The sequence below is a fragment of the Bombina bombina genome, chromosome 5 (genome assembly GCF_027579735.1).
Source record: "Bombina bombina isolate aBomBom1 chromosome 5, aBomBom1.pri, whole genome shotgun sequence".
Taxonomy (NCBI): Eukaryota; Metazoa; Chordata; class Amphibia; order Anura; family Bombinatoridae; genus Bombina; species Bombina bombina.
Window position 1 is genome coordinate 837,929,314 of NC_069503.1, and position 20,351 is coordinate 837,949,664.

General features: G+C 35.9%; 1 protein-coding gene across 1 annotated transcript in view; it reads right to left on the reverse strand.

The window, feature by feature from the left end:
* USP14 (ubiquitin specific peptidase 14) overlaps positions 1–3,842 on the reverse strand; it is a 92,173-nt gene extending 88,331 nt beyond the window's left edge. Inside the window, exons 1-2 of the mRNA XM_053714967.1 lie at positions 3,690–3,842; positions 407–552 (exon numbers count right to left, since the gene is read on the reverse strand). Of these exons, the coding sequence (XP_053570942.1) occupies positions 407–552; positions 3,690–3,705 (162 nt within the window). The 5' untranslated portion in view covers positions 3,706–3,842. The remainder of the gene's footprint in view (positions 1–406; positions 553–3,689) is intronic.
* Positions 3,843–20,351: the final 16,509 nt, after the last annotated feature.

Sequence of the window (20,351 nt, forward strand, 5' to 3'; positions counted from 1 at the left end):
AAGAAGGGGGAGGGGGGAGTGTCTTATTTGCCACTTGCAGTGGGCTTTCCAGCTACCTTTTCAACAGAGCCAAAGTGACAGCTTCTAAGTAAGTTTTTAAACAGTTTTATACTGGATTTTTATATCAGTATCTGTGCATATTATTCTTTATAGTAGTGTCTATTACATGCAGTTATATGAAAATGAGTGTATACTGTCCCTTTAAGTTACAGCGCATCTTCATTAAAAGTGATCAAATAAAGTCCCTGTAAAATATCTAGATACCGGACCTGATTTTAAAGCATGTCAAGTGTACCATCACTTTAATAGACAAATATACATTGCAGGTTTGTAGAATATTAAATCAATTTCACATCATATAGTTCTGTAACCTATCGCTAATAAAAATTCAGCTGACAAAATGTACCTTTAGAGTTCCTCCTTTGACCATGACTTTCTGGCGGTCTGGCTGAACTCCACTCAGAGCAAACAACTGTGCCTTAAACACCATAGGAGGTTCATCTGTATTCAGCTCCACATTCTCAAACTTTTCCTTTCCCCACTTAACATTCACTGTAAACAGGGTAGTAGAATTACATCTCATTTAAAAAAAAAAAAACACACAACAACTAGATTTCAGGAAATTATGAAAGTATGAACAGCCATTATGATAAATACTGGGTACTAATAAATAAAATTATAGTTTAATGCACTGCTACAAATAAAGTAAAAACCTATTTAAAGTGACATGCCAACCAAACATTTTCAGCATACAATTCTAAACAACTTTACATTTTAATTATCAAATGTTGCAATAATGCACTAGGAGGGGCCCATTCTTTGTGATTATCTCCACAGAGCCTGTTTAGTTAGGTCCGTTTAGTTAGGTCCGTTAAAGAAAATAGTCCCTTTTTGGAATCCGTCTTAATCCTCCAAATGGGCTTTGTAATTCCTCTGTCAGCAACATGTTTTGCCGTTAACGGCTTTATCAGATGATAAAGCCGAAACGCGTTGATGGTAGCAAAACAAGTTGCTGACAGAGGAATTACAAAGCCCATTTGGAGGATTAAGACGGATTCCAAAAAGGGACTACTTTTTATTAACGGACCTAACTAAACTCTGTGCAGAGTAAGGATACGTCTGACATCACAGAACTATCTTTCCCAGCAATGGACATAGCGAGTGACCTCACCAGCTACACAGACACCTGTGCCCTGTTACAACAACGGAACGGCGAATATTCCACCGAATCAGGTAGGCACATAGAGGTGTAGCAGCCCGGTAGTGTGGTTCTTCTCTGGGACTAATCTTCCAACATAATCAAATATTCATGTATTATAACATCTAAGTATTATTTGGAGGGACTTTACGAAGTCAAACTACAAGAGTTCTAACTTTACACATCCGTTCATACCTGTTGGGCTAAAGAACTAACAAGTGACATTTCCAGCAAATATATCTTATATCAACATTATCCCATTGAAGGTTCTTTATTAAGTTTATAAAACAAGTATTTTCACACAGAAAAAAGAGAAATAGGTGTATATCCTAATGAAGGACTCTAGAATATGCAAACAAGTGTGTTTGTAAAAGAGATTTTCTAATTATTCTCTAACTATTCCTTATTATTCACAGAAATGACACACCGACATCTGGTCTTGTACTATATATGTACAATCAGTATAATAGCTATTTAAATATACAATTATTATTCTAGTACCACAAGGTAGTGTATAAGGTGGAAATTACTTAAAATTGTTGATTATTTGTTTTATGTTTTTATTTTAATATATTAGAATACATTTAGATGACCGGTCATTTGTGAGGATTATTTTGATGTATTGTTTATTTGTATACATTCTTTTATCTTTTATAAGTGATTAAATAATCAACCTTTTTTACTACTTTAACACTTTTTTGTCTCTGTAGAAATACTACTATATTGATAACCACCCCTTAGCTGTTAGCGCACATACACCAACCATTTTTTCTTTTCTGTCCAAGCTTATTAATGTGAGCTGACAGTAACATTGTATTACTAAAAGACTGTAAGACTTATTAGATATATAGAAGATATATGTGAATTTTCTAAAATAAAGAATCTGTTTACCTTATTGGCAAACACCTGGCTATTAAATAATTATAACAGCACAACCAATATAATACTGTCAACAACCAATAAAAAAGTATCCACAGCTATTCTGAGTAATAGAAGTACTTATTTTAAGTTCTTTTTATCTGCTCTCAAGATTAACATAGCCCCCAACAAAGTTTCAAATTCCCCTTTATAATTGTATATGGTTGTTAAATTTCCATATATTTTTTTCATACTGTGTTACATGTCATTATGTCTACATAATGTCTTTATTGGAGTGAGCTATTAGTTATTTTTTACATTTCTGCTTTACTATTTGTCATCTATGTTAAAAGAGACAGTAAACACTAAATAAATGCTAGTTATAATTATGCATTCAAATAAAAGATTAGTCTGAGAATAACATGTAGATTTATTTTTTAAAGTTTAATTAGCTGTTTAAATATTGACAAAATAAGTGTAACGTGTCTAAAAAACAATGGGAGCTGCCATGTTGTAACTTAGGTTACCTGCTCTGCTGTTGCCAACTAGGGACAGTTATAATAGGTCACTAGAGTGTGCAGCCAATGGCTGTGTGCAATATAATAGTGTTCTGCACTTCCATTTCTAACAGGAACTGAAAAGCTCCCAATTTCAGAATGGAATTGCAGGAAAATGGGGACAAAATAAATAATGACAGTATATTGTAGTTTTTTTTTACCACAAATAATGTTACTTACTGCTAATATTAAATCAGTTTCCTATCCTTATTTTCTAATATTATTTTACATAATGAAGATATATCTCATATCTTTACTCTACATGAGTACTTATTGGATATGCATATAAATACATAGGGAGAACAATAAGAAAGTTATTGCTGTAAATAGAGGATATTTTGTTAAACCTACTTATGTGCATTTACCACACACATTAAAACCACCTCTAGCCACATCTTTTTAGTGGGCCTGGTACCTCCATCCCAGTGAGAATAACAAACTGTCCAGCATGTCATCATAATATATATTTAGGGTAAACTTATAAAATAACTGAACCTGATTGAAGTAACTTTACATAAGCAAACAGCATATGTACTTTGTTTGCAGCCCCATGGACCTTATGACACTATATGGCTGCATTAGAAGGTGATCGATCACTAGATACTAAATTGCTGGCTAATGCCAGGTGTATTACAAAACTATGTTTGGCAACCCACAGTGTCGTTACAATGTACATAGTGATTCTTAAAAATAGCAGGGCTTTTAAGACCACCAGAAGGTCATCAACATTAAAAGAACAAAGTGTGTTCTTTGTAAAATAAATCATAAGCAGTGTCTTTGATTTAGCATTGTCAAAGACCTTGTATAATTAATCACCAATAAACATCTCTTCAGCAGGAAACTTGTTATAATAGCATTAGTCAACAGACTCCCAAACAAGGCTGCTCAGCAATTCATTATAGCACCTTAGCACTAACAAATATAAACCTCTGTATATATATAATTATAATTTATTTTAGCTTATGCACTAATAAGTATTAGATCGATTGTAATTGAGTCTCCCGGAGACCCCGGCATCACTTGTTACAGCACGGGACGCACTAAGGATATGAACAGTTACTCGGTGTCTTTGGTACCTGTGTACTGGGGCATGGTGCAAAGACTAGGGGTTCCGTCACTTGATCAAGGAAGGATAACGTCCCGTCTCATTCAAACAGGGCCCCGTGAGGCGGTGACGATGCGAAAACACACGCTGTACGAAGAACTCTACCAATGAGGATGCACAAGCCGGCACGCGAGCCAATCATAATAAAGAAGGATAAGAGTATGACTAATCAGAGAGCGCCGGGGCAGAAGTTTGGCCAATGACTGAGCATTTTTTTACCTAAATTTACCCGGATGCAATACTGTGCTTTAACTTCCTCGTGACACAAGGTTGACACAAGTGCTCGGTTAATAGCAAGAAGTGTTGTGGCGGCGACGCTGGTTGCATACGGTGATAGGTCAGAGAATATCGTTTCTGCAGCTATTTCACTAAGAACAAAGCGCACACGTCTTAGCATGGGCTTCCATAATAAACACCGCAGTATTTTTAAACACCTTCCTATTTTACGTCTATAATCAAATTTGCTTCTTGGTATCATTTGGTGAAAAGCATACACAGGTAGGCTTAACATCAGCGATGCGGATGCACTGCTAGGAGCTAGATAGTGATTGGTGGCTACACATATATGCCTCTTTTCATTAATTGCCAGATGTGTTCAGCTAGGTCCTAGTAATGCATTGTTGCTCCTGAACGGCCTAGGTTACTCTTCAACATAGGATACACGAGAATAAAACACATTTGATCATAGAAGTAAAATAAAAAGTTTATATTTACATGCTCTGTTTATTGACTCTACTGTATCGTTAACAAATAACAAACAAAATAAAACAAATAATGGGATTTTTTTTTAATGTTATGTGGCTCTGTCAGCTTCACTGTTTTTCATACGACATTGGTATATTTTGCATCTATCGATGTGTACATTCAGTGCAAATGAAAATCATAAAAACATTTGTAATGCTGTTCTTATTCATTAAATGCTAGCAGCTATACTATCGAATACACAAAATATTAATACAGTATACACATTGTACTCTATTTGATTATGGAATGTTATGTAATCAATTGTGCTTGTTATCAATAAATAAAAATAATGCTATGCTAATGTGTCTATACTGAACCTAAAGTGATTAGAATTATTAAAGGGACACTAAACCCATTTTTTTTCTTTCATAATTCAGATAGAGCATGTAATTTTAAGCAACTTTCTAATTTACTCCTATTATCAATTTTTATTCGCCTCTTGCTATCTTTATTTAAAAAGCAGGAATGCAAAGCTTAGGAGCTAGCCCATTTTATGTATAGCACCCTGGATAGCGCTTGCTTATTGGCTACATTTAGCAACCAATAAGCAAGTGTAACCCAGGTACTGAACCAACAATGGGCTGGCTCCTATGCTTTGCATTCCTGCTTTTCAAATAAAGATAGCAAAAGAACAAAGAATAATTGATAATAGGAGTAAATTAGAAAGTTGCTTAAAATTTCATTCTCTATCTAAATTGTTAAAGAAAAATTGTGTTTAGTATCCCTTTAATACTTTGCTATTTATAAAAAGCCAAGTACAGGTCATGTAAAGTTTATTCCAATAAGGGGTCAGTTACTAGTGGTGTTCCCCCAAGGGTCAGTTCTTGGGCCTGTTTTGTTTAACATGCTCATTAGTGATATTGGAAATGGGCTTCAGGGGAATTTTGGCTTGTTTGCTGATGATACAAAAATTTGTAACAGAGATATTAAAAAACGTGAGGTCTGGGCAAATAATTGGATCTGAAATTTAATATTACCAAGAACAAAATTCTGCATACAGGATACAAAAATCCAAAGGCCAATTATAGTCTCAATCGTACATTACTGACTGTAACTAAAGAGGAACGGGATTTAACCCCTTAACGACCAGCGTCATACCCTGTACGTCGCTGCAGTCCTGGACTTCTCTCTGCCGCAATCTCGCTCAAAATAGCGAAAAAGATTTGCAGAGTTACCGATGCAGAGAGGGCCACTCTGTGGCCCTCTCTGAATCGGACAGTGGTGGTGCAGATCGTTGGTGGGTGGAACCGTAAGGAGGGAGGCAGGTGGGCTGCCCTTCACTGGAGGAGGGCTGGAGTTGGTGGGACCGCTCGGCCACGCTACAGGGTATAGGGGGGGAAAAAAAAATCCGGGAAGGAGGGAGGAAGGGCAATAAGGGGGATCCTATGTGGGATCCATTGTGGGAAAGAGATCGGGGGGGGGCAGCTACACTACATAAAAAATGGTTAATGTTTTTAAAAAAAAAAAAAAAACAATATGCATAAATTTAGGCAAACTGGGTACTGGCAGAGAGCTGCCAGTACCTAAGATGGCGGCAAATAGGTAGAGTGGGGAGAGTTAGAGAGCTGTTTGGGGGGATCAGGGAGGTTGGGGTAAAAGGGGATCCTACACTCCAAAAAATATACAAAATACATTTATTTAAAAAAAGCAGCCTTTTATTTTAGTACTGGCAGACTTTCTGCCAGTACTTAAGATGGGGATGACAATTGTGTGGTGGGTGAGGGAAGAGAGCTGTTTGATAGTGGTCAGGGAGGGATCGGGGGAGGGATGTGTCAGGTGGGAGGCTGATCTATACACTAAAGATAAAATGAACCCTACAAGCTACCGAATTAACCCCTTCACTACTGGGTATAATACAAGTGTGGTGCGCAGCGGAATTTAACGGCCTTCTAATTACCAAAAAGCAATGCCAAAGCCATATATGTCTGCTATTTCTGAACAAAGGGGATCCCATAGAAGAATTTACAACCATTTGTGACTTGATTGCACAAGCTGTTTGTAAATAATTTCAGTGAGAAATCTAAAATTGTGAAAAAGTTAACATTTTTTTTTTAAATTTGATTGCATTTGGTCGTGAAATGGTGGCATGAAATATACCAAAATGGGCCTAGATAAACACTTTGGGTTGTCTACTAAAACAAAATATATAGTTTTGATAGGTATATATATATATATATATATATATATATATATATATATATATATATATATGTCCAAAATAAGAATTAAAAAAGATGAGTTAATCCAGCACTACTAATATACAACCCAAATAATAAAATTGAAGAGAGTCTGTAAATGATCACAAGCAACTGCTGCTTCAAGTCAGAGAAGGCAATTTATTAAATCAAAAAAATCCTCTATGAGGAAATGCAATTTATATCACACGTATATAGCATATAACAAAATTAAGTAATCCTAAAAACTCATCTTTTTTAATTCTTATTTTGGACATATTTACCTTTATGAGTTCCGTGCACTGGTTCACCTGCATATATTTTGTAAGTCAGGTGACCCATTACTAAATTACCTACATATCCTTTAGAGCGGGTTCTATTTGTACATATATATATATATATATATATATATATATATATATATATATATCCTATACTATAAAAGGCCAAGTGTGTTTGTCCGAAGCTGTCATGCGCAGTAGAGACAGCACGAGGACAAACACACCTGGCCTTACAGTCCTTAAAGGGACATTAAACCCAAAAGTTGTCTTTCATGATTCAGATTGAGCATACAATTTTAAGCAACATTCCAATTTACTTCTATAATCTAATTTGCTTCATTCTTTAGATATCCTTTATTAAAGAAATAGAAATGCACATGGGTGAGCCAATCACATAAGGGAAATATGTGCAGCCACCAATCAGAAGCTACTGAGCCTATCTAGATGTAACACCCTTTCCTGACCTTCCCTGAGGTGGGTGATAGTGTAATGCTGTCTACCTGTTTTGTGTATGAGAACTAAGCCTCCGCAGAGTGGGAGTAGGAGGGGGGTTGAAATCAGGTATAAAAGGGATGCCTGTATGACGCAGTGCCTCCACCTATAGGGGACACCCTAGAATAATAGGGTGTGGGGTCCTATAAGATTTTAGTACAAAAAGAAAACAAGTAATAACCACACAAGAAATCTTCAAATAAAATGTTGCTTTGATTATTATAAAGTGTTTAACCAATAACATACAGTGCAACAAATACAAATAATAATATTAATCACAATATCTTCTTATGACATCAGTATACCTTTTTTTTTAACTCAGAAGTTCTTCATGAGCTCATGAAATAATAACATAACTGTTGCTGTAAAATACTTTGAGGTGGTGCTTTAGTTGAGGTAATTATCCCTTGCTGCTTGTGAACGAAGCTAGAGAGCACTGCTTGTGATCGATGCAGTGCTCAAGAAAACTTCTCCTCAGAAATATTGAATAACATAAGTCTCTACCTTATTACTGAATTTCAGCAATCCACTTGCCTTATACTGCAAAGTCAGTCACTCTTTTACTACAAACAGCTGCAGAAAAACTCACAGTTATGCCCTTATGTAATGTAGCTTTATAAATCCAGTCAGTGTATTTGTGCAAACTATTCAGGCAGAATAACTTATAGGATATTCTCTGGGTTATCTCTTTAATATACATCACACTCAGTTACTTCCTTATGTAATGCAGCTGTGCAATCCATTTAGTGTATTTATGCAAACTGTTTAGGCAGAATAACTTCTAGAATATTCTCTGGGTTATCTCTTTAATATACAACAACTCTGCAGCACATCACACTCAGTTACTTCCTTATGTAATGCAGCTGTGCAATCCATTTAGTGTATTTATGCAAACTGTTTAGGCAGAATAACTTCTAGAATATTCTCTGGGTTATCTCTTTAATATACAACAACTCTGCAGCACATCACACTCAGTTACTTCCTTATGTAATGCAGCTGTGCAATCCATTTAGTGTATTTATGCATTAGTCTGAATAACTTCTTTCAGCTTGGAAACAGCAACTTTCTTGCTCCACACTTCTCTTAACACCTAAGAAATCTTCTCAGCACTAACAACTCCTCCCCCTTCCCAGATGGCATTTCTCTTCCTCAATACAACTATTACAGCAGCCATCTTGGGTAAGGGCAAGGTCCTTACATAGATATGCTTTTCAGGAAAGAATATCAAGAGAATGAAGCAAATTAGATGATGGAAGTAAATTAGAAAGTTGTTTAAAATGGCATTCTCTATCTGAATCATGAAAGAAAAAAATTGGGCTTAATGTCCCTTTAAGTCTCTGCAGTGCGAGCAGAAGTGGGCGTGGCAGGGGGCGTGGAGAGAGAGAGCTCAAAAGAGAGGGGGAAAGAAAGCACAAAAGAGAGGGGGAGAGAGAGAGCAAAAGAGAGGGGGAGAGAGAGAGCACAAAAGAGGGGGGGGAGAGAGCGCAAAAGAGGGGGGAGAGAGAGCGCAAAAGAAAGGGGGGGAGAGAGAGAGCTCAAAAGAGAGGGGGAGAGAGAGCACAGAAGAGAGGGGGGAGAGAGAGAGAGCAAAAGAGAGGGGGAGGGAGAGAGCGCAAGGGGTGGGATTGCTGTACCCTGCAAAAAATGGCCCGTGTGAACGGGCTTTAGGACTAGTATATATATAAAGGCTCTATTTATGTTTAAATGTAGTGACGGCAAAAATGCTAAAAATGCTCTGGTCTTTTGGGGAAGTTTTTGTCTGATTTCAATTTTGCTACACAATGCAGTAATGAAGCCAGTAATGCTAGTTGAATACTTGGTTGCATTGGGAGAGGTGTTAGTAGCAGAAATAGCAAGGTTCTTATGCCACTTTACAGATCATTAGTTAGGCCTAACCTGGAATACTGTGTACAGTTCTGGAGAGCATAGCTTCAGAAAGATATAAATAAACTAGAAGCTGTCCAAAGGAGGGCTACTAAAATGGTACACAGTCTAAAATATAATACGTACAAAGAAAGACTCTATGACCTAAATATGTATAGTTTAGAGCAGAGAAGGGAAAGAGATAACACGATAGAAACCTTCAAAGATCTAAAGGAACTTAAAGTGATGGTGAACGATCACTAATCTATATTATATGTATGTATTCACTTTCATTTGTAGTTGTTAATTGCATCATTTATTTTTAAATTTTTATTTTATTCAATATAATGCTTTGTATTTCCTGTCTGTCAACAGCTTTCCTCATCCCACTTAGAATCTCCATTATTCGATTCTGTGATGTTCATGGTGGGTTGATCTATTGAAACGTCACATATTTGTGCGGTGGTAAGATGAGTGACTAAAAGCACAGTTACACACATCACTCAATGTTACAGGACTAGAGCGGTAGTGCGCATGCATGTTTTTCGGACGCCGTTACGCTTCTAAAACAGCAAGGTAGCTGACTTCGCTTAGGATTTGTGGATCTGTACTAAATACAGAGCGGGACTGGTTTTGGAGCGCAGATGACAGCTGAAAAACTATGTGAAATAGAAGTATGTGGAGTTAGAAATAGAGAAAAATTATACTTAAATTTTATTTATGATAATCTTTATGATGGCAGCTTCGAGAAATACTTTGTTTACCGTTACTTTAGGAGCTTTTCTTCCTCCAGACTTGTAGTTCAAGAGTACATTTTAAGCTCAGATTTGTATTTTGCCCCTTTCATCAGAACAGGGCTCAGAAATATTTTTTTCCGCCTAGTATCGGTATTCTTCTGGTTCTGTCTGGTAATAATAGAATTATATTTGCTAAATGTTACACTGCCTTTTACTGGATTTGAGCACGGTACCCTCTGGTTGCAAGGCTGCAAAGCTAGATACCACACCAATTTATTTGCTCTGGGGAAATGCTGACAGGGTCAGTGCCCGTTAGTTGAAATGGAACATTCCTAAGCAGTTTAAAGGAATAGTCTAGTCAAAATTAAACTTTCATGATAGAGCATGCAATTTTAAGCAACTTTCTTATTTATCTAATATATTTCTAATATTATCAATTTTTCTTCTTTCTCTTGGTCTCTTTATTTGAATGTAAGCTTATGAGCCGGCCCATTTTAGGTTCAGCACCTGGGTAGTGCTTGCTGATTGGTGGCTACATTTAGACACCAATCAGAAAGTGCTACCCAGGTGCTGAACCTAAAATAGTCTGGCTCCTATGCTTACATTCTTGCTTTTTTAAAATAAAAATATCAGGAGAACGAAGAAAAATTAATAATAGGAGTACATTATAAAGTTGCTTAAAATTGCAAGCTCTATTTGAATCATGAAAGTTTAATTTTGACTAGACTATTCCTTTAAGATCTTATCCCCCATCCAAGTTTGCATGTAGGTGCAGCCCTCAATCAAAGCTTGTTTTTAGTCTGTTCAGGTTCCTTGAATTCTTTTTATAGTCTCAAGGATATAGAATAGGTTTCAGATCAAGGCCTCCCAAGGGAGGGTTTTTTCTTTTCTGTGTTCCTAGGAACTCTGTAGGCTCAAGTAGATGGGATCTCCAACCTATTCATTGTTCCATAACTAGAATATCTGTTCTGATCTAGAAACTTTGAACATGTTTCTCAAGTTCCTTCTTTCGAAATGGAAACTATTTAGACTTTTCTGTGAGGTCCGTTTATGTCTTCAATAGATTTTAAGGTTTCTTACTTTTTATGTTCTTATTTCTAGGAACATCATAGATTTTTGAGATTTGGGTTTTTTTTTTTTTTGGACGTGCTTTTTTAGTTTGTTGCTCTTCCACTTGGGCTCGCTACAGCTCTCGGAATATTCTCTAAGGTACTGGATAACCTCTGGATAACCTCTTATCTGTAATCAGTTTTCAGGGAATTGCAGTGTTTCCATCTTTTCATTCGGCGGTATTTCTCCTGTAGACTGTTGTTGTTTCTTCAACAACATGGTTGGAAAGTCATTTTATCCTAACAGTTTACTGATTCCTCAGATAAAGATTGCAAAGACGGTTGAAGGTGGGGTTTGCCTGTTAGAACCTTCAATCTCTGTTTTTTGCCCTTGGTTGCTATACCGTTTTGCTTGCTTCCATATAAGTCCTCTTCAGCTTTGTATCTGTTAACAGTGATACAGGGACCTTTCTCAGTTGTCTCTGAGGACAAGTATCTTTCTGTCTTGGTAGATGAGCTATTTGCTCTTTATGCAGGGGGTTCTTTTGTCTGTAATCTCTATAGATGCAAATCTGTTTTTTTCAGGTTGGGGGGGGGTGGCATCTTGGAGGTATCAGAAGGCAGAAGGAGTTTGGTTTCTTCAGGAGGCAAGGTTACTTGTTGATATTTAAAATCTCTGTGCAGTATTCAGGGCCCTTCAGGGATGGCCTCTATTGAAAGGTAATTTTTTCTCTGTTTTCAGATTAGACTATGTACTTCTGTAGGGTATGTCAATCATCAGGGGGGAAATTAAGAAATTAAAGTTCTCTAGTTATGAATATATTATCTTGAATTCTTGTTAGTATCTCTATTTCTTTCCTGGGCAGAAGTTTTTTCTGTTCATGTTCCAGCACTGTATAACTGGAAAGCAGTTTTTTCTCAGTCTTCAGTTTTTCCGTTTGGAAGCGTGGTCTCTTCATCTGGTCATGTTTTATCAGATAATAGATCTTTGGGGTCGCCAGTGAGCGTTCTGATTGCTTCCCGGTTGAATCTCAATGTTCCCAGTTACTGTGTAAGACCCAGGGATTTTTAGCGGTGTTTGTGGATTCTTTAACGAAAAAATGGTTAAAAAGACAAAGACAGAAACACACGCTGTAGGCACATAAACACCAAAGGCAGGAGGACAAACTGACACAAATGTCTGACTAGTTTTGCGCCCCCTGACGGCGCTTATTCATAGACATATGGAATGTGTTAGGAGAATTCTATAAAAAGAGGAAGCTGACATTTGATTGGTTAATGAATGCATTACACATTGACAAGAAACAGCTGCTTCTTTCTAACAAAACCTCTAAGAAAAAAACTAAATCACATACACAATAACATACTAAAAACAAAACGAACCTAAGTTACACAATTTGTTACTAACTACCATGTCAAACATAGATCATATTTAAATATTGAAAAAATGGAATTAGTACATAGCTGAAATTTATACCACAAAAATATGAGAATACTGTTGTTAAACACCAAAAAAGAAAAAATTAATAATAATAAAGTGAACCCAAATAAAAACCAAACACAATATTAATAAAAAACAATGAATGTATGAATACACAGATAATTGAGACACAGAAGATGCAAATAAACAAAGTGTGAGACTGTATGCCATTCTCGGTGTCAATGAAAAAATTTATGTCCCATTCACGGTTCATGCCAAGTTGGGAGCATGTTTGTAATTTAAGTATCCAGAAAAGTTCTTTCTTCTCCAGTATTTTAAATTTATTGCCACCTCTGATGGAAATGGTGGCAATATCTATTATTTTTATGTTCATATTTGCCACATTGGTAAAATGATGTCCATTAAAGTGGTTGGCAACTGCCGAATCTTTATTAAAATTCTTAACATCCCTGGTGTGTTCATTGAACCTTTTTCTGATCTCCCTAGAGGTTTGACCTGTATATTGCAACTGGCATAGATTACAGGTAAACAAATAAACCACAAATGTGGTGCCACAATTCGCATAGAATCTGTTACATAACCATTACCTGTGCAACTACTGGAGAAGTGATTACCTTCTTGTATATGGGCACACATAAGACAATTTTGTTTGCCACATCTGTAGTTACCAGTTTTATATAACCATTTTTTTTAGATGTATTAACTCTGGTTACTAAACTAGGTGAAAGTTTTTGTCCCAGGGTTTTGGATTTTTTAGGAACAAATTTGATGTTATTAATGAATGGTTTTAATGTTTCATCCCCTAATAAAATATGTGAATGTTTCTTTAATATTTTAACAACCTCATTATACTGTTTAGAATAGGCAGTTGTGAATACTATAGCATCTTTGAAACTAAAATTGGAGTTCCTACCCTTATTATGTATTTTTGAAGGTACATTATATGTTTTTATTTCCTTGCAACATTTGTTAAGACTATTTACATTATACCCTCTGCGCATTAACCTATTTTTAAGCTCTAAGGACTGAGACTCATAAATTTCATCAGATTTTGTAATTCTACGAATTCTGATGAATTGCCCGCGAGGTATTGCTTTTACGACATGTTTAGGGTGTTGAGAAGAGGCGTGTAATATCGTATTACCTGCAGTGTCTTTTCGAAAGGTCCTTGTAACTATAGTGTTATGACAGCTCTGTAGAGTTAAATCTAAATAGTTGACACTACTAGTGCTATAAGTACCTGTAAATTGGAGATTGAACAGATTCTCATTGATGTAACCCAGAAATTTATTGAACTCTTATTTCGTTCAAAGGCTTTTTGACAATAACCAACAGGTCATCAATGTAGCGAACGTATATGAGAATGTCTTCAAGCCATGGGTTTTGTATACTATATATATGGGAAAGTTAATTCCCATAATTACTCGTGGGCTGTTATTGATGTATGTGCCCTTTATACCTGCATTCCTCAACATTTGGGTATAAAGGCTGTGGAATTTTTCCTTCACAGAGAGATGAATTTGTCTGACACTATCAAACAATATGTGGGTGATGTTTTGAGATTTCTCCTTACCACAATTATTTTTGGTTTGACAGTGTTTTTTTATAACCAAATCTGTGGCACTGCCATGGGGGCAAAATTTGCCCCCGCATTTGCTAACTTATACGTCTCCTGGTGGGAACTTTCCCATATATATAGTATACAAAACCCATGGCTTGAAGACATTCTCATATACGTTCGCTACATTGATGACCTGTTGGTCATTGTCAAAAAGCCTTTGAACGAAATAGAGTTCAATAAATTTCTGGGTTACATCAATGAGAATCTGTTCAATCTCCAATTTACAGGTACTTATAGCACTAGTAGTGTCAACTATTTAGATTTAACTCTACAGAGCTGTCATAACACTATGGTTACAAGGACCTTTCGAAAAGACACCGCAGGTAATACGATATTACACGCCTCTTCTCAACACCCTAAACATGTCGTAAAAGCAATACCTCACAGGCAATTCATCAGAATTCGTAGAAATACAAAATCTGATGAAATTTATGAGTCTCAGTCCTTAGAGCTTAAAAATAAGTTAATGCGCAGAGGGTATAATGTAAATAGTCTTGAAAAATGTTGCAAGGAAATAAAAACATATAATGTACCTTCAAAAATACATAATAAGGGTAGGAACTCCAATTCTAGTTTCAAAGATGCTATAGTATTCACAACTGCCTATTCTAAACAGTATAATGAGGTTGTTAAAATATTAAAGAAACATTCACATATTTTATTAGGGGATGAAACATTAAAACCATTCATTAATAACATCAAATTTGTTCCTAAAAAATCCAAAACCCTGGGACAAAAACTTTCACCTAGTTTAGTAACCAGAGTTAATACATCTAAAAAAAACTGGTTATATAAAACTGGTAACTGCAGATGTGGCAAACGAAATTGTCTTATGTGTGCCCATATACAAGAAGGTAATCACTTCTCCAGTAGTTGCACAGGTGATGGTTATGTAAAAGATTTCTATGCGAATTGTGGCACCACATTTGTGGTTTATTTGCTTACCTGTAATCTATGCCAGTTGCAATATACAGGTCAAACCTCTAGGGAGATCAGAAAAAGGTTCAATGAACACACCAGGGATGTTAAGAATTTTAATAAAGATTCGGCAGTTGCCAACCACTTTAATGGACATCATTTTACCAATGTGGCAAATATGAACATAAAAATAATAGATATTGCCACCATTTCCATCAGAGGTGGCAATAAATTTAAAATACTGGAGAAGAAAGAACTTTTCTGGATACTTAAATTACAAACATGCTCCCAACTTGGCATGAACCGTGAATGGGACATAAATTTTTTCATTGACACCGAGAATGGCATACAGTCTCACACTTTGTTTATTTGCATCTTCTGTGTCTCAATTATCTGTGTATTCATACATTCATTGTTTTTTATTAATATTGTGTTTGGTTTTTATTTGGGTTCACTTTATTATTATTAAATTTTTCTTTTTTGGTGTTTAACAACAGTATTCTCATATTTTTGTGGTATAAATTTCAGCTATGTACTAATTCCATTTTTTCAATATTTAAATATGATCTATGTTTGACATGGTAGTTAGTAACAAATTGTGTAACTTAGGTTCGTTTTGTTTTTAATATGTTATTGTGTATGTGATTTAGTTTTTTTCTTAGAGGTTTTGTTAGAAAGAAGTTTCTTGTCAATGTGTACTGCATTCATTAACCAATCAAATGTCAACTTCCTCTTTTTATAGAATTCTCCTAACACATTCCATATGTCTATGAATAAGCGCCATCAGGGGGCGCGAAACTAGTCAGACATTTGTGTCAGTTTGTCCTCCTGCCTTTGGTGTTTATGTGCCTACAGCGTGTGTTGCTGTCTTTGTCTTTTTAACCATTTTTTCATTAAAGTATCTATTTTTTTACTGGATGCCTTGTTGTAGTGCCTGCCTTCCTGCTTCACTTTACTGACTTGTCATAGTGGCTTGGTTTCGCCACGGCTACGGCACTCCGTTTCCTTGGAGACATTGGATCACCTTTACTGCCGGTTTCACTTCTGGTTCAGCATCGTGAGATACGGATGTTGCTTGGAGCGTCTTCTGTTTGTTTGCATCAGGTCATTCTGGCTAGCCTATATTTGTTTTCCACCTCTGGTCTTGTATTCCAGGGTGATTGCCAAAATTTGGCCGGAAGAGCTTTGATGATTCTGTTTTGCTTTTGTTTATTTCTGCAGTATTTTGTATGCATATCTGGTTTTGTTATCTAGTTTCTCTCCTTGGCTGCTTCTTTTGCATTCAGACCTTCTATTTTAGGGTTCTTCTTTCTATCCAGATTCTAGTTCTCTAGACTTGATGGCATGGAGATAGAAAAAATCTTTTGAGCTATTTGTTAGTTATTGAGTTCCTTATATAGGCTTGTAAGTCTGTGACACGGGGAATTGTTATTTAACCCCTTAGGAACCAGACAATTTGTAATTTTTTTTACTGTTAGGGGCCAGGGCTATTTTTACATTTCTGCGGTGTTTGTGTTTAGCTGTAATGTTCCTCTTACTCATTTACTGTACCCACACATATTATATACCATTTAAAAAATATTAATTTATTAATTTAGTCACAGCACCACTAAATCGTTCTGTCAACGGTCAACAATTCAAATGAAAAATTATGTTGATATATAGGGTGCAAGAGTCTAGTAAAAGCTCCAATTCTACCATATAAATATTACAAGAAAGAACTCAGCACACCTCAAATTCAAAAAATACAAATGAATTTTATTGTAAAGTATCTAAATACAATTCTAAAACACGAATCCACAACTTTCAGTCCCTACACACATGCAAGACACATTCATTCATAAAACAATCAGATTCAACACAGGCGTCCCTGGAAGAATCAACAAAGGCTCTCAAAAACCGCTATTTTAATCTGAGTTTAAAGATATGAAATCAAAATTGGATGAGGACATGTCAAATTTCAAAAAACAATTAGAAAGTAAAAAATACAAAAAATTTCAGAGAGACTTATTAGATTACCAAAACAATTAAGTATACAGATGGAGGAATCCAGATTTTGTCCCTTTTAGGAGAGACAATAGGAGGACATACAGATCTAATGAGTTACTGGGAGATACATCGTCATAAAGTGATACAAATGATCAATCTCCGTTTTTTTCTATCAGGGGTCGTGGAACCAGGGGTACAAGAAGAAGAGGACGAGAAGAGGGGGGAGGAAATATAGGAAGTCGAGGTCAAACAAATTATTGAATGACAACCAGACAGAACAGACGATAGAACAAAAGAGCCTGGTGGTAAATATTTCAAAAAGGTCATTTGATGAGGCAACTCTGAAAGTCTTACAAAAAGGTTTATCATTTATACCATCTACACAGCCAAATTTTTTTGAAATTGAATGTGATCTCCAAAGATTTTTTAGACAAATTAGACTTAAGAGTTACTTTGCAAATAACCCTATTGAACACACAGAAGGAGATAATTCAGCCTTTCAATTCCATCTAAAGGATATTAGACCAAAAAGTAAATTTAATCCTCCTCCCACGAATTCAGCAGTTGAAGCATACATTATACTAGTAAAGAGAGATTTTGAAAAGATGCGCAGAAATTTCAAATTTAGACACAAATACAATTTAACAATAGAACAGAAGAAATTATTGACAGAGATACAAAGTGACAATACAATTGTATTAAAATCAGCGGACAAGGGCGGAGCTATCGTCATCATGGATCGTGATGACTATAGAAATGAGATTCTGTCTCAATTATCCAAATAGGAAAATTACAAACTGATCTATTTTGATTCAACTAAAAGGATACAGAATAAAATACTGGAAATAGTAGAAATGGCAAAAGAAATGAATATAATTACATCTAAACAAATGAAATTTCTTATTAATCAACATCCTATTATTCCAGTGTTTTATATCTTACCCAAGATTCATAAGAATTTGAAAAAGCCTCCTGGCCGCCCAATAGTGGCAGGCACAGATTCAATTTTTCAACCTATTGCCATATTCTTAGACACTCTAATTAGACCGCTCTTGGGAAGTATTGAATCTTATTTACAGGATACTACTGACTTCATAAATAAAATCAAACAGATTAGGGTACCCTCCAATGCAATTTTAGTTACCATGGACATTTCAAATTTATACACTTCAATTCCACATGAATTGGGCATGGAAGGTGTCTTCTATTACATAGACAAAGAAGGATTATTTACACCTTCAGAAAGAAGATTAATATCTGATTTATTTAAAATAATCCTTTATGAAAGCTACTTTATGTTTGAAGACACCTTCTATGTACAAACCAAAGGGACAGCAATGGGCTCTAATGTAGTCCCTACATACGCAAATCTCTTTGTAGGAAAATTTGAGGAACAATATGTCTATAAGGAGGAACTATTTAAGACTAACATAAAATGTTGGTATAGATACATAGATGATGTATTCCTATTATGGATAGGAGATGAAAATACTCTTATACAATTTTTAGAGACCCTTAATTCGAAAACAGATTATCTAATATTTACTATGGAAAGTAGTACAGAGAGAATTAGCTTCCTAGATACAATGGTATATATCGAAGAAGGTAAACTCGAATGCGATATATTTTCAAAAGCAACAGATCGTAATAATCTACTTAGCTTTGACAGCTTTCATCCTCCTAATACCATAAGAAGCTTACCATATAGTCAGCTACTCAGAACGAAGAGAATTGTATCTGATCCCAACAAATTGCAAATAAGGTTAGCTGAAATGGCAAGTAAATTCAGGGAAAGAGGATATCCTAATCAAGTAATACAAGAACATTTGGAAAGAGTAGATCAGATTGAGAGAGCTACTCTCCTTGAACCCAAACTCAAGGAAAAGAAACAATATTCTGTACCCCTGGTAACACAATATGGGTTTCACAGCAGAAAACTTAAAACCTGTATCAATAAACACTGGTATCTTCTCAAAGAGGAACCACAATTGGCAGAAATTTTTAAAGATCCACCCCTTTTATCATACAAGAGAAATAAAAACCTGAAAGATGTACTCATTAGAGCTGATTTAGGGACTAGAAGTCCAGCTCCATCTTTACAAAAGAAAGGTTGCTTCCCTTGTTATAACTGTGCACAATGCAATTCCATGATAAAAGGTGACATTGTGACACATCCACACACTGGACGTAAGATAGGAATTAAGAACACATACACATGCAATTCAAGTCATGTGATATATGTCATTAAGTGTCCTTGTGGATTTGCCTATGTGGGAGAGACCACACAATGTGTCCGTGACAGGATCAGACAGCATAAATCAGCCATAGGCAACTCAGACTGGGATGCTCCAGTATCTTATCATTTCACAATGGCATCCCATAATAAAAGCCAATTGCAGTTTCAAATAGTAGATGATGTCCCTCCTTTTAGGAGAGGAGGGGATAGACAAAAAGCTCTATTTAAGAAAGAAGCCCAATGAATAAGAAAATTGGACACACTGTCACCGAGGGGCCTTAATAGAGACATCTCTTGGGGTCATTTTGTATGAATAGGATCTTCCTATGGTGATTAAATGTCCAATAGGATCTTAGAATACAATAATAAAATAACATTCAAAGTGCCTGGACAAATTAATCCTTGTGCAGATATTTATTCTGTCCCCCTTTCTTTGCTATAAATTTAGTCAGCAAACAGTAATTGTGATATAGGGCATTTTATTGGGTTCGCTACAATATAGGGAGATTTAATTTAATGGAATACCACTCTAGTTTTGTGAGAATATAATCCCTTATAAAGAGGCCTGTTTCGTATATGAAAGTCTATATACATTTAAGTAACAAAAAACAGGTAGGTTACGAATGAATTTTTATCTACATAGATTTAATCGGTATGTTGTGACCTCGCCATGTTGTTGCATCGTTGCTGCATCAAGAAGTATTAATCTCTTGAAGTGAGATTATCACATATGGGCCTAGATTTGGAGTTCAGCGGTAAAAGGGCTGTTAACGCTCCGCGGGCTTTTTTCTGGCCGCACCATAAAATTAACTCTGGTATCGAGAGTTCAAACAAATGCTGCGTTAGGCTCCAAAAAAGGAGCGTAGAGCATTTTTACCGCAAATGCAACTCTCGATACCAGAGTTGCTTACGGACGCGGCCGGCCTCAAAAACGTGCTCGTGCACGATTCCCCCATAGGAAACAATGGGGCTGTTTGAGCTGAAAAAAAACCTAACACCTGCAAGAAAGCCGCGTTCAGCTCCTAACGCAGCCCCATTGTTTCCTATGGGGAAACACTTCCTACGTCTGCACCTAACACTCTAACATG